The sequence below is a fragment of the Panicum virgatum genome, chromosome 2N (assembly GCF_016808335.1).
Source record: "Panicum virgatum strain AP13 chromosome 2N, P.virgatum_v5, whole genome shotgun sequence".
NCBI classification, from domain to species: Eukaryota; Viridiplantae; Streptophyta; class Magnoliopsida; order Poales; family Poaceae; genus Panicum; species Panicum virgatum.
The window spans coordinates 62,962,256-62,977,805 of record NC_053146.1 but is presented as its reverse complement, the minus strand read 5'-3'; the positions used below and the strand labels follow the sequence as shown (position 1 = coordinate 62,977,805).

The 15,550-nt window shown below is 49.1% G+C and overlaps 3 protein-coding genes across 3 annotated transcripts; all 3 read right to left on the bottom strand.

Annotated features, from left to right (window-relative positions):
- Positions 1 to 3,208: 3,208 nt before the first annotated feature.
- On the bottom strand, positions 3,209 to 4,331 carry LOC120658986. Its single transcript, XM_039937079.1, has one exon. It carries the CDS (start codon positions 4,131 to 4,133, stop codon positions 3,780 to 3,782), a length of 354 nt encoding a protein of 117 aa, XP_039793013.1. The 5' UTR covers positions 4,134 to 4,331; the 3' UTR covers positions 3,209 to 3,779.
- A 2,605-nt stretch (positions 4,332 to 6,936) lies between these two features.
- LOC120661750 (40S ribosomal protein S13-1-like) lies at positions 6,937 to 7,853 on the bottom strand. The gene has a single exon (XM_039940674.1). It carries the CDS (start codon positions 7,680 to 7,682, stop codon positions 7,227 to 7,229), a length of 456 nt encoding a protein of 151 aa, XP_039796608.1. The 5' UTR covers positions 7,683 to 7,853; the 3' UTR covers positions 6,937 to 7,226.
- A 2,682-nt stretch (positions 7,854 to 10,535) lies between these two features.
- Positions 10,536 to 13,807, bottom strand: LOC120661749 (probable serine/threonine-protein kinase WNK1). The gene is made up of 7 exons (XM_039940673.1): positions 13,521 to 13,807; positions 13,369 to 13,406; positions 13,048 to 13,275; positions 12,642 to 12,862; positions 12,374 to 12,531; positions 11,820 to 12,264; positions 10,536 to 11,745 (listed from the first exon to the last, which is right to left on the bottom strand). Exons 1-7 carry the CDS (start codon positions 13,599 to 13,601, stop codon positions 10,775 to 10,777), a joined length of 2,142 nt encoding a protein of 713 aa, XP_039796607.1. The 5' UTR covers positions 13,602 to 13,807; the 3' UTR covers positions 10,536 to 10,774.
- Positions 13,808 to 15,550: the final 1,743 nt, after the last annotated feature.

Here is a 15,550-nt window from a genome sequence, read left to right as displayed (position 1 = left end):
CTATCACATCCAAAAAGTGATTATTTGTGCTATTTTAGGTGGAGCTCATTGTAGCAAAAGAGATAATAGAGCTCCAATAATTGAAAAATATTTTAAAGACTAAATAGCTCTTGGATCCAAATATTTCAATGGATATTTGCTTGAGCTAATTAGCTCTATTCTAAATAGCTCTAGTCTTTTGATCCACCGCCGATGTCTGGCTGAGCTACTCCGTCTTGGTTAAAAATTACCTTGGCTTACACGCACCGTGTGGGCTTTTCTTTTGTTTAGACTGGGTTAAAGCTCATGTTGCTGTAATTTGCTTTGGATAGTGTATTTGGTGTCAGGAGCATCGATTAAAGTGGTCGAAAGACGATTTCAGAGTAAAGACTTTCTGTAGTTTCACAAGCTGGTAATGAGATTCAGGTTACCCTGTTGTGAAAAGAAAATATACTCACGCTACTCAATGCGAAATGAAAATGATTTTTTTAAAAACTAAAATGAAAATCATCACCATCAGAAGGGTAATGGAACGGTAAAAAAACACGCGTCGAAGAAATTACTCGCCACATTGAACGTGTGACGATGTGTACATTGTCATATTTTTTGTCTAGATAATCTAAGAGTCGGGCGCTAAAAAAATCGGACTATAATTTTATTTAATTTTGAGCTAAAAAATTAAGAGCCAATTAGAATTGTGAAGAAAGTATTAGAGCCATGATCTATTACCACCTGCTTACGTTACCGGAGCATATGATCTTGCCATCTGAACGAAGCTGAGCACGGATGCGGTGGATCATCAACGGCCAGTCGCTCCCTCGCCGTCCGGTCGCCCACGCTAGCTACTCGGCGTCGCCCTGATCGAAGTTGAGCACGTAGCTCCGGGAGTCGTAGCTGAACGCTGCGAGCTGCTGCTGCTGCTGCTGCTACCTGCGCCCCTGATGCTGTATCCCAGCCAGCCCGCGACGACGAGCGGCCGAAGCAGCTGAAGCCGTGCGGGACCAACTCCTCGGCGCACGGCGCCATCACCGGCGGCGGCATGGACGCACGACGTCAGCTCTTCGTGGCGGCTCAACAGGTAGATCTCCGATCACATCTGCGTCTGCGTGGCAAGTTCTGGCAAGAGAGGCACGGGGAAGAGCGGGTCGCCCTGTCACCCTCTCAGTCGTGAACTCGTGATTTCAGCCTCGGCGAATTCGCAGGAAACGAATCGCTCCATTGCATCTTCATGACAACATTGAGATCAGCCAGTTTGCCGTTTGATGATGCAATGCGTAGCCAATCTGAAGTCCGGACTACGAACAGGGGAAACGCTCAGCCCTGCCACGCTCTCGATCCATCGCCCAGCGGGACCCCGCGCTGCAAACTTGGAGCAGGAGGCAGCCGGGCGCCGGCGAAGGCGAAGGCGGCGACGTGGTTCGAGCCGGCGACCGCGCGCATCTGCGGTCGGCCAAGGCCGGCCGGGCTGCCATCTCCTTGCCCGAGCCCACGGACCCTTTGCCCAGACCTGCAGTCTTCTGCAGATGACCGGGTGAGCTCCTCTTGAACGGTCTCCGGCGTCGTCGACCGGCGGACACTCGCCGCCGAGCCCGAGCACCGCCGCTGCATCCCGCCGCCAACGTCCGGCCTCCAGCATGGCGCCACTCGGCTCCCCGCGCGCTGCCAGACGATTGAGGACGACGACGAACGGACCGAGTCCCGGTCCGTGGGAATCTCGCCCGATCTGGACCGCAAGTGGCGGATCCGACGGCTGGCAGGCACCTAGGGGTGGACGGTATCTCAAATACCGTCCACCCCCGGTCGGCATTTGGAGCGCGGCGGCGTGGTGACCAAGTCCGCGACGACGGCGAGGCACTGAGGTCGTTCGAGTGTTTCGCTAACAGCTTCTCAAAGCAGGCTGCATCGTGAGGCCGCTGGCCGGCGTCGTCCCGCACGCCGCCGTACGCGTTGCTTCATCAGACATTCAGACGTCGTGCATCCTTCGTGTGGACGCGGCCGCTCGGGATGTGGGTTTTCCGCGATGCGGTCGCCGGCGGAGGTCCGGCCGCTCCCGAATGCACGGCGACCGCGCTGCTGCCTCCCCCCATCGCCCGGATACACGCCGACTCGCGCACGAGATAGAAGAGCCGCATTGGCATGGCGAAGCTTCAGCGGGCGGGCAGGGACGCCGCGCCAGATTCGCGGAGGCGCGCATGGGCAAACGACCTCGAGACGCCGCAGCTCATTCCATAGCAGGACAGCGGCGTCGCGTCGAGATCGTTGCTCGGGAAGACCGACGCCGCCTGTCCGCCATCGGCTGCGGCGGCGTGCCCACGACACCCGTTTCTTCTGACGCAATGCCCAAGCCCGAGCACCGCCGCCGCGCCATCGTCGACGTCGTCGTAGATCGGCGGACAATTTCCATTGAGCCTGAGCACCGCCGCCGCACCGTTCGGCGGCCTTCCCGCATCGAGCCTGATCACCACCCCGCTACCGCGCCTGCCGAATGACTGAGGGTGACGACGGAATCCCTGGGCGTGCGAACCTTGCCCCCTATCTGAACCGCAGGCGTTCGATCCAACGGCTTCCTAGGACCCAGGGGTGGACGGTATTTGAAATACCGTCCATCCCCTGACACCGTTTCGTTTACCGTCCGCCCGTGGTCGTAGCCGCGGCGCGGCCTCTGCTACATGCCGTGGCTCGCCGCCGCGCCGGTCCGCCGGTCTGGGACGACTTACCCTGTCCTGTCGGGCTCCGCCGCGACCGCGAGTGACGAGAACCTCCGGGAGCGTGGTCACCGGCAGCCTCCTGCTTGCCGGGCGCGACACGACGTCGTCGACGCTGATCCGGTTCTTCTGGCGGGTCTCCACCGGCCTCGACGTGGAGGATTAGTTCTTGCAGTGCAGGCAGCCGGAGATCTGACCGCCGGCAGGTGATGAAACGGTGAGCACAAAAGAGGTCCTGGATGGATGCTATCGCCGCGGTCGTCGGTCGATCGTCGGACTTCCGTGCCGGCGATTTGCAGCTTTGGGAAGCTGTTGGATCCAGCCATAGGAGAAAAGAGAAACGAACTGGCCAATCAGATGGCGTGATCAATGCCTCAACTCAATACCATGGCAAGTACATCAGCAATATCATTGTTTTTCCTGCACTTGGCGGCATCAGGGAATTGTTGCCCGGCTCTGACCAGACCAGAACATGCTTTGATGCTCATGTGTGCACCCGTTAGCAAAGATGTGTACCGCTCAGCTCGAGTCGATGGATCGAGATGCCATCTGCTGCAATGTTTCAGATGCGGTCTGAGACTCGGAACGTGTTCTGGTCAAAGCCGGCCAAGAATTCCATGACGCCGCCTAGTGCTAGCTGGATAAACAAGGACGCTGCTGGTACACTTGCGAAACGGTAGTGGTGCAGTAGCAGTCAAGTGGTCCAGCACATAGAATTATGTTGGGTAAATTACCCAACTTGATTAAGGCAGCAACTTTTCGAAGAGTTTCAGCAGTAGCTATTTCTCCCAGTGCATTTCTCAACGCTGTAGAAACATTAAGCACCAGAGGAGGAGGAACGCGGAGAACTGTGCCGGTCTGCGGCGGCATGTCGCCCTCCGCCTTTGCGCAGCGCCACGGCACCGCCTGACCCACCCCAGCACGATGCCACGATCGCGTATAGAGCAGCACCGGAGAGGACATCCATGCCCTTCCCGGCGCCGCACACGCGACCCGTTATACTGGCATCAGCGCCGGCTCGCCGTGCACGCGCCCACGCCCACGCCATCGCTCGGATCCGCACGCCGGGTCGGACGGCGGCGTGCAAGCACGCTGCTACTCGGCGGCGCCCTGGTCGAAGTTGAGCGCGTAGCTCCGGGAGTCGTAGCTGAACGCCGCCAGCTGCTGCTGCCTCCTCCGCCGCGCGCCGCCGCCGCCGCCGCCGCCCTTGGCCATGATCTCGTGCGCCACGGCCTTCCACCGCAGCTTGGCGCGCGCCGACCGCGCGTCCTGCGCGGCTCGCCTCTCCTCGCCCTGCTCCGGCTGCAGCGCCCTGTACTCCAGCCGGCTCGACGACGACGCCCGCGACAGCGAGCGGCCGAAGCAGCTGAAGCCCTGCGGGACCAGCTCCTCGTCGCACGCCGCCATCGCCCTCGCCGGCATGGACACCTGGTGCACGAGGCTGGCCATGGGGCACAGCAAGCGCGAGCAGGAGGAAGAGAGGGAGCTAGCTAGCTAGCTTGCTAGCACCGGAGAAGAGATGCAGTAAGCCGATGAGACTTCGTGAGATGCTGGACACTGAAACTGTCCGAACGGGCATAAATATTTATGCAGATTTGCAGGCTCGGAAGCTGTTGGATCCAGCTATAAAAAAAAATGCTCGGCGATGAACTGTCCGATCAGACGGCGCCATGGCAACATGTCCGGCGATCTCTTGTTTATCCCATAAACAAATGGAGTGCTCAATGCAATGCCATGGCAAGGTGTACCAGCAACGTCCTTGTTTATCGTGCACTTGGCGGCATTAGGGAATTCTTGCCCAGCTTTGACCAGAACATGCGAGCACGCTCTCGGATAATTTCTCCATCAGACCACATCTGAAGCACACGGCAGTAGATGGCATCTCGATCCATCGACTTTTGCCTCACCTCAGCAGTTCCATCGACTTTTACCTCACCTCAGCAGTACAAGTTTGCTTGCTAACATGTGCAAACATGAGTACCAAAGCATGGTCTACCAATAGATAACTAAAGACAGGCACAGCCGCACAGGCACACAGATGTGGTAAACTAGTGGTTAAGTGGTCCAACACATAACATTATGCTGAGCAGCATCTCTCCCAAAAATTAGTCTGCACATATAGTATGTATTATATGCAAACCAACTATCCAACTTGATTTAATCATTCACCAGGATATGAGTTTCTCAATACATGAAAGTTGAAATCATGCAAAGTAGTTTCAGCAACTGAAACCAACTCTTAAGAAGACAGAAGCTGTGATCAAAACAGTCCAAACACCGCAACACGAATCCCTGTTCAACTGCTTTACACATAGAGAATATTACAATAGAAATCCAGACAACGGCGGACAATCTCTGCGATCAATTTAAATCAAGCATCCAGCTGGATAGAAAATCATGCGGCATTATTTGGACCAGCGGCGTACATGCGACAACAATTCCCAGCGCTACAAGCACCAGCCAACAGGGCATCCACATGATAAAGCGCTGATGCTTTATTTGATCAATCATTCACTGCGTTCGGCAGGCTGGAGCTGGAGGCTGGAGCTGGAATAGTGTGAGAGAAAAATACTGTTGGGCTGGCTGGAGCTGGTGGCTGGAGTGGTGTGAGAGGAAAATACTGTTGAGCTGGAGCAGGAGCTAGCTGCCGAACGCAGTGATTGTGAATCATGGATGGGACTTAGCCTTTCCAATTAGGCACTAAAAATTATATGCAGCCACAAATATATGCACAAACATCCGATGACGACATGTCTAGTTGTTACAGTACATGAGAAGCACCCTACACATGTTGGACCAAAGGGATTGTTTATCAGATTCTCATATCTTTGGGATATAAACGCAGACTGGTACAAAGTCTAACTAGATACGTTGTCCCCAAATCCAGAATCACTATGGTCAAACGATTCTCAAAACAATTTCACCAAGTATTCCCAGTGAGCTGGTAGCAAGGAAACAATAGCTATACTACGCCACTATGTTACACTGAAGGAAACATCATCCCAGACAAGAAGTAGACCTGCCCTAAAAATGACCAGCATCTGAAAAACTGCCTGGTGATCTTTGGACACTACAATGTGACAGCCAGCCAAAAGCCCAAAACAAAGAAATGTCAACTAAGAAAACCTTGCCACTTTATAGTTTTACTAGACAATGCAAATGCGTCCGCATTGCATGATAACCAGATATGGAGTTACCAACATTCAAGCTCACTATATACAGGTTATGTACATCTGTTGGACCTAAATTTAGTGCAACAGCAACCAATCAGAAATCGAAACACCACTACTCTGAGCAATAGTCTTTGGAATGTTCTTAGTTGTATCCCTCTCACATGATATACAAGATTTAAATTCTTAAAAGAAACAATTTTCCCCAGAACCCCTATTGGGCTGTTAGTGAATGCAACCATGTTGGTGGACCCTCAGCAAGGAGACAGCCAACCAGAAGTAGACATGCTCTGAAGTCTGAACATAGATATATCGCTAGCTAGCCCAAAATTTGACCCAGTAACTAACCAGATGATCTCTGGATGCTGCAACATGACAGCCAGGAGCCCAAAACAACGACATGCCAATCAAAACCTTGCCACCCAAAATCGATAGCTCTAAAATGCAAGATAATACACATTCCAAATTGCATGATATCCTAACAAGGAGATCACGACCTTCAAGATCACCAAATTAAATTACTCTGGAACAAAATAGAAGAATAGAACCACAATTGCATGGTCACCTGACATGGAACTAAAATTAATGGCACTAGAACCAAACAGAAACAAAACCACCAGTACCCAGACAACCTTTTAAGCTTATTAGTGATGCCCCTCTGAGACCATGTACAAGAGATAAATTACACACAAAAAGCATGACCATACATCCCAATTTTCCATTGGAAGCACCCCATGCACCTGTAAATGCCTGTAGAACCAAAACCTAAAACTCCAAATTGGACAGAGCGGAATTGCACAGATCATTTTGAATAGGGAACCAACATAACTTAAGTATCAGTATTTCTTTGTTGGCTTCTCAACCAATGCTGCTATCCAGTGGCCCAGCCTCTTCCCAAACAATTAGAATAGGTAACTAATTAGACATAACCTAAGCATCAATATCTCCTTGTAGGCTTCTCAACCAATGCTGCTATCAGTGGCTCAGCCTCTTCCCAAACAATTAGAATAGCTAACTAATTAAGTCACCAATGAACAAAGTACCATGTACCAATTGTGCAATCAACATAACAAAGCAGAAAAGGTTGCAAACAGAATACCACCAATTCTCTTGCTTCATTCCGAACTTTCCATGAGCATACGTCCATACAGAGTATTACCAACCTGCTCAAGGTTGAACCCAACTCCAAAACACCTTGAACAATCTAGCTCCAAAGGACTAAAACTTGATCCAGTTTCATAAACTCTCAAGATACATCTTCCTAGGTGCAACCAAAAAGGCACTACTGTCACTTAATTTAAGTTCAAGGTAAACTCCAGAAGTGTAGATAATCAATTCAGAGGAACCACGAGGCTCAAAACAAAATGGTCACTCAAGCCACCAGAGTGCTCGCGGTGTTGGATTCGTACTTCCAGGAGGCGGGGATCTTCTTGGCGCGGCGGTAGTAGCGGGAGAGGCGGTGGACCCTGCTCTCGACGAGGATGAGGCGGAACTTGGCGTCCACGTCCGTCCGGTTCCTGTCCAGGTGCTTCCTGATCGCGACGGCCTTCTTGATGAGGAAGTAGAGGTCCTCGGGCACCTCCGGCGCGAGGCCGCGGGCCCTGAGCACGCGCAGGATCTTGCGCCCCGTGACGCCGTGGACCAGCGGCACGCCGTGCGCGTCGCGGAGCAGCGTGCCGATCTGCGATGGCAGCTGGCCCTTCTTGGCGGCGCGCACGATCGCGTCCTCCACCTCCGCCGCGGACGACCTGACCCACCCGGGCGCGGAGCGAGCGTAGGGCAGCACCGACGAGGACATGCCCTTCCCGGGGCCGTACATGCGGCCCATGGCGGCGGCGGTGGCGAGCGAGTGACAAGTGGCGGCGGTGGCGGCGGCGGGACGGAAACCTAGAAATGGCTGAAAACCCTACCCTCTACCTATATATAGTGGTGCAAATTGAAATTTCTGATAATGGGCCGGTCAACAACGTTGAAGCCCGTAATAAAACGGACCGCGTGACTACAGTCTACAACCCATTAAAGTGCCCGCCCAACATCTGAGCCCAAGAAGAGCCCAACCTTATGCCTCCTGTACTGCAGTGTGTGCGCTGTTATGGGCTCGCTGTTCATATTTTTCTATTCTGTCTTCTTCCTCTACTCTTTTTCATGTCCATCAGGCTTACCTAAGTTTCACAGTATATCTTGACCAATTGCGAAAAGAAAAAATAGAGCCTGATAATTAGAAAAAAAACTGATAATATACAGTATCTGTATCCACTTATTCCTTTCTTCCGGAACATATTTCTCCAAAATTCCTTTGAAAATCCTTTGATCCAAACAGGCCTGAAAGTTGAAACTGACAACTTAACCATGACAATACCACTTTTGCTGGCTGATGCAGGAATCTTCCTGTGAAACATTTCTGGCTGTTCTTACCGAACCAACGAGTTTCACACGCCGAACTTGATCCACGTGCACAAGCGCACGAACACCGGTGCAAAGTTCATGAACCACGACGCCGAGTTAGGCGAGGCATCGGTGTCACCGTCACCGCGGCGATAGCTAGTGTGCAGGTCCAAAGCTTATGGCCAAGATTCATGCACGCTCCTTTCAAAAAAAAAAGGAAAAAAGATTGATGCACGCTGCTTTAACCCCAGGATCGGATTAAGTGAGGAGTGACGAGGCAGCTTTGCAGAAAAGCAGCCTCGCGCCTTATCAAGTCCGACAGCAGCTTTGGCTGTGAAGTACAGCATTCCAGGGAGCTAAAAACTCGTGTTTCAGACTTCCAGTCATGGATATCATCTCTTTTTCTTCCTGTGAAGAAAAAAATGTGTCGCGGCTCTCCTTTTTGCAGAGATGCTACGAGCAGTGCATCGGCCGGTATGAGGAGCTTTCATTCATATCCTCTCATGGTATCCTGCTGCCGTGTGAGAAAAGAATGCTTGGTTTTAGGTTGGGGACAACGCAGGTCTAGTGTTGGTAGCAAACAATAGACTCTTGCATTGCATCTCTACTCAATCTACCCCTGCCTAGCAATCCGGCCATTGGTGGTTGTTCTCAAGAAAGCAGCCTCCTCATCTGCATCTCTGGATAAGGCCATAGCCTTTCCATGGTCTGCTCCTACGCTTGCTTTTGCCAGACCAGTTTGTCATGCTGTATCAGAAAAGTTAGGATCTCTCTTCAGGCACATGCTTCTAGTAGCTGGATTTTCCGGATAATCAAACAGTCTCGATTTGCAGGACTTTCTCTTAGCCGCCTCCACCTATCAAACATATCCTTTTGGGGGATATTCAAACACGATGACGTCATATTGGGAGACAAATTTTTTGCTTGATCAGTTGTCTTGTGTATAGAATTTTGTATGTTGATTGGCTGCTGAAGTCTCTGAATCAAACGCCCAGCAACGTGCGATGCCCCCAAACAAAGCAGCCGGGCAGGAGAGCCGCCCCCCCGTTTCCCCCTCTGGATTTTGGGGCAGGAGCACAGGGCCATCAGCAGATCAGATGACTGAATTATTCAATGGGAAGTTAGAAAGGGCAGTGCTGTGCCTTTCAGCCTTTCATCTCCTACCACCCTCAGCCTACCTTGGTGCTCACCCACTTTGATGCCCATCTTATCAGAATATATGTAAGCATCCACACTACCTTTACAAAGTTAGTTGATTAGATGTAGGAGCACTCATTATTAGACACTTTAACAGGGGTTTGGAGTTCCTTAAAACTGTCTCCTTTGACTCGTCTTCAAAAGCACATTTTAATCACCGCTTTTCATGACCGCAAAATAGTCGTCGTCATATGGAACCACTTTGAGTTATAGATTAACCACATGAAGTATTCATTTGATTTGATAATATTGAAGTGTAAGTTTTTTTCAGCATAGGCATTGAAGTGCCAGATTTTATTTTTCAGCTTAAAAAGGTTTTCAAATCCGACGACAAGCAGTTCTTTGCACCTGCTCGTTGATAACACAATAAACATAACGGTAACTGACCTAGGCACTGTCAATATACTTCAGTTCACAAAAAAACTGTAGCAAAAACAAAGAGAGGAGAAGTTGAAAACGATGTCCTAGAACTCCAGACAAGATCACCTAGTTTCCTCCATAAATTATCCATGCCGATATATGGACCCTTTTGTCCTGCTCCGTCCTCCAGCACGCCAAGCTGGCAAGTGGCAACCCTGCAAATCCCAAGATATGGACCAATGGCGTCTCCTAGCCATCTAGATCTAGGCTACTGAATTATCAGGCTGCATGTGGTGAGCATCCTTTACTGGAGAAAGAAATTATTCGGCCACAAAAATGTTTCAATAAGAGGCTTCTGTACAGTGATGTTCAAATATCTGCCGATACTCCCAACAATTTCCGTCGCTTACGTACGTCTCACGAGAAAAACGCATTTTAAACAAGGGAATCCAAGAAAGAATGAAAGAAATCTTCTCTTTTGTGTAGTGTGGGGATGCCAAATGCCAAATGATTAGGATGAGTCATGTCATGAAAAGGTCAATTGATTAGTGCAGCATCCATGAAGCAGTTGGCAATGCAAATGCATAGGCTGGCATGTCTGCACCTTTGATGCACATTTGATGTGCAGGCTGGCAATGCAAACTGCAACTAGGAGAGATGTGTAGTACCAGGTAAGGACAGAGCTCCAACTTTGCATGTCTGAACCCCGAAGATGAGAAAGAGTGGCTATTGCCTACAATAAGGAGGATAAAACAGGCTCCCCAGTGGGGACAAATGATGCAGATTGCACTTGTACAGCCTAACCACCTCTCTGGCCTCTGCATTCACAAGATGGAAAATTTACACACAGCTCAGCCTTAATCTACAGGCAACCCCAGTCACATTAAGTCTCCTGCCCAACAACTATATTTCATAATGGAAACAAAAAGAACCAAAACAAATGTACACTCTATAAAATTTACAGGGCAAGAAAGCAGTTCAGGCGTCGACGTCAACGGCATTCATGGGTACAGATTTGGTTCTCGGGAGATTTGGTGGTAACTGAGACCTGGTATAGTAGTGCCTGGATGTAAACATATAATCCGGATTGCTCCCAGTCCCAGCAGCGTCAACCTCACAATGCCGGGCCCTCTGGGCTCCCAGATTGGGGTGCTTGCTCTGCCACGCTTGGCTGATCATGTTAGAATGATAATCGGTACTTTCTTTATTGGGGCTTCTATCACAGGTTGGCACACGAAAATTGTGGTTCTTTCCTATATGGAAAGATTGCAGCTTGTTCAATGAAGGCTTCATCCTGTTCACTCCATATGCATTGTCAAAATCAAGAGATGGGTGGATAGCCCTCTTCAACTGTGCCATCTTCCTTGCTTTGTACTTGGCAATCTTTACCTCATGGTTCATGTCAAACCCATTCATGTGATGGTTAGTGTCGTTCTCATAATGATCAGATGAACGTGACCGCTCTTGGAAAGACCTAAAGAAAAGCTTATTAGAAGGATCTCTTCTACTAATCTGTATGAAGCCATTCACGTGAGTGGAATCCTTGCTTTTGACATAATTCTCTGTCTGGCCACCTCCATCGTCAGAGCTTCCTGCAGATTCCTGCAAATCACACTGCTCCCCATCGGCTTGGAATGTGATCTCCTCAAACCGGCCATGTAGCTCTGCACATTGGCAATCTCGACGAGCTGATGACATGTAGGCATAAAGTGAACCACATGACGACACATTGGATCCACAATTATGGCAGTATGAAGTATCAGGAGCTTCATCTATGCCTGGACCAGGCCTCCAATCTGGCACCAATGCACTGACCTCACCATCAATCATGTCAGCTATTCGAGTAACCTCATGATCAGTTATATCCAGCTCAGCCACCATTTCTGTTGCGACGCTAAGTGCAGTGTCAGCCTCAATGTCAAAAGGAAAATAGATATTGCGTACCCGCCCTGCAAAATGAAAAAATAACTTTCATATGCTGAATCAATTTTCAGGATTTAGTGCATTACACATATGTGCGTACCATCATTATCAGTAATCCGTAATCTGAGGAAGATGCCTCCATCTTCACTCTTTCTCCCTTTGATTGTGATATCCACATTGCCAAGAGCCTCATCTTCGTGTTCCTCGTTGAAGAGCTCAATGCCATCTTGGCCTTTCATTTCATCATCCTCACAGTCCCATCTATCTTCAGTAAGGGCATCTTCATCAATGCTGTCTGAGAATCCACTACTCATCATGGAGCCGTTGCTATAGGTATGCCCTAGGTATGAAGGCTGCCGTACATATCTGGTTGTCACATTATAACCTCCATCCTCTGAAGAAAAAGTCATGTCATCAACCCGGAGGAAGGGGTCCTCAAGCAGTTCCCTTGCTGAGAGTCTCTGAGATGCCGTCGCCAGGCACTTCTCAACAAACAGCCTCACCATTGGATCTTTCACCTTGTACAAAGCTTCCGGCTTAGTACCCTACCAAACAAAACCACTAGCTGAGATCAGTAAGATTATTTCCAACCACAGGCATACACATCCAGAACAATATCTTCAAATGGCTAAAAGGATTCAAATATCTTCTTACAGAGATCACTTTCTTGTAGATCTGCACTGGGTGTGTGCACTCGCTGTATGGATACTCAAACGTGACCATTTCAAGCACGCACATCCCAAATGAGTAAATGTCCACCAGCTCGTTGTACTCCTCCTCATACACCTCGGGTGCCATGAACTCCGGTGTGCCTATCCAACCAATCCAACACCTCTACTCCATCAATTCTCCACGTAGTAAATATTGCCAATTGTGATCAGACGACAACATTTCGGACTAGTGAGCTAGCCAGATGGCTTACCAACACAGTGAACGGCATGGGACTTGCGGAGGATGGCAGCCAGGCCAAGGTCGCCGATCTTGACCTCGCCCTGGTTGCCGTTCACGAAGATGTTGTCACACTTGAGGTCCCGGTGGATGATCGGCGGATTGTGGCTGTGCAGGTACAGCAGGCCGCTGAGGATTTGCCGGCACCAGTGCTTCACCGCCCATATGTTCACCCTCCTGTGCCTCTGCCTGTACCTAATCACCAACAGACGCAAAACCACAATCAAATTCTGTCCAAGAAGGCAAGACCAATCGAGCACACTGAAAAAAGAAGAAACTTTTGCGACTGGTCAGAAAAAAAAAAGTAGACTCTCTGCAACCGGACATGAAGAAGGCAACAACTTTAATTGCTACAGGTCCAGAGAAGGTCGGTCGCTTACTGGCGGAGGGTGCCGGAGGTGAACATCTCGGTGATGAAGTTGATGTTGCGGCGAGAGACGTCAACCCAGGAGGTGTAGAACTTCATGATGTTGCGGTGCTTGAGCGTCTTGAGGAGGTGGATCTCGCAGTAAAGCCGCTCCAGGTCCTCGGGGCTCTGCAGGAAGTCGTGCAGCTTCACCTGGTTCCACGCCACTTCCATCCCCTGGTATTCGTCGAACGCCCTATACCTGTGGCCCCCGCACATACACCTCGGATCAGGGATTCAGGGGGCAAGCAAAATGAAATCAAGCAACTTTGGCAAGAAAGGGGCCGGATCTTACACAGTCTTTGACGCGCCTTTGCCAAGAACGTCGCTGAACTGCGGAGAACAGAGCATAGGAGCAGGGAAAACGGATCAGCGATTTGGCGAGCAAAGGAAACGGATCGAGAAACGGTGGTGGGAGGAGCTGCAGCAGTGGTGGCGATTCCGTACCCGTCCGTACCGGCCGGTGGGGTCGACCTCCGCGTACTCCGGGCACAGGCAGTAGGCGTCGTTGGTGTTGGCGCCCATCATTCTTGCCAACTCCAGCTCGCTTCTTCCCCGCTGCAGCTCCAACTCAACCGCAAGGGAGAGCGCCCCCTCCGTCCGCGGCCTCTGCTGTTAGGAGCAGCGGATAGGGACTGAGGAGAGGGAGGGGGGAGAGGGGACTGATGATGGAGGAGCAGGAGAGAGGCACCTATTTAGGGGAATCTGAGCACACATGGTGTGGGCAGAGAGAGAGAGAGAGAGAGAGAGAGAGAGGATGCAGATGGGGAGGAGAGGGGCATGAGGCAAAGCAGGATGATTAGATCGATGCGCGCGAGCTGCCATGGAAAAGCCAGATGATTTTACAGGATTTTTTACTCAGATTTACTTGACTGTATTTTTTAATTCTGATATTGCTCTGGTAGGGAGTATGGGATTCTAGATATGTTATTAGTTGGGTGATTATTCAATCCTGATGTGGTCAAAGTAACTGATGGTCGCCTTAAGCCAACTATTTCATAATGCATAACAAAAATGTGGTTCACTCAATATTATGATAGGGAAAAAATGATAGATACTTTCCAATGCAAATAGCTCAAAGAAGCACGCAGCGTTTTTGTTTGCATTAAATTTGAAAATCACAGGCAAAATTCATTTTATGAATTCTCAACCAAATCCATGATGTAAATGATAGCTCACTTGAAACAATACTAACCTATATATAATAAGAAAACAAGGAGAGAAGTGAAGCAGTGCCTTCGTCTTCTCATATTTATCAGCCAACCTTTTAGAACCGTGATCTTCTAACAGAATTCGAATAAAATAATATAAAGATTTACTCCTTTTAAAGTGACACCCAACATGAATCGTTGGATCCCATCAAAGATCGATATGTATGTCTTGTTTTGTTTTTGTTTTTATTTTGTTTTTGTGTTTTGTTTTTGTGTCTAGTGTTACAAGTGATTTGCAGAAATACAATATGTAAGGGTGTGTTTAGTTGGTGAAATGAAAATTTTTGGGTGTCACATCGAATGTTTGACCAGATGTCAGGAGGGATTTTCAGACACTAATTAAAAAAATTAATTTCAGAACTCACCTGAAAATCGCGAGGCGAATCTTTTAAGACTTTTGACCGCATCATTAGCACATATGGGTTATTATAGTATTTATGGCTAATTATATACTAATTAGGCTCAAAAGATTCATCTCGTCATGTACATCCAAGCTGTGCAATTAGTTTTATTTTTTAACTATATTTAATACTCCATACATGTGTCCAAAGGAGGAGACAGATCCAATAATAGCAAGCGCAAATCTGCTCCAAACTTGAGAAAATAAAGGGAAAAATCTGCCTTTTGCTGAGTTGGAGAGGCCCCTCCCTCCGCTTGCTTGCCCCTTGATGGTGAAACCCTACTTAATGCTATGCTTCCCCCAGCAAATACATTTGGGCCATGTGGGGGGTGCCATGGTGGATTGGTGGTCCATTCATATCCATAGAAAACGAAAGGAGAAAATGGGCAGAATACTAGTAAGCCATATGGGCAGGCCATGACCCAAGTTCTACAACTTGCCCTTTTTTTTCCTCATTGGATTAGATTCTTTTGGCTGCTACCTCCAAGCAATCATGGAAATGAGATAGAATAATTAAGCACAGTAAACGGAAGTATCAACTTTTGTCTGCTTGGCGACGCCTTTTAAATATTTTTTGAGAATGCACCTTTTCATGAAATATACTATGCGTTATTAGCAAAATGTACGTGCACCAAAGTGCACATATAATACATTCCAATGGTGCATTGTTTTTTACAATTGGTAAAGGGCTTTTGGAGCAATTGCAGAAATGGGCATTGGGGACATGTCACCGTAGAATATGCCGGAGTTGTTCATCTTGGTTAATCCGAGCCATCTAATTCCAAATCAGATAGTCCAAAGTCCAAACATTGATAAACGACATCACATCATGCATACTTACATACGGCACACAAACTAGCTAGTTC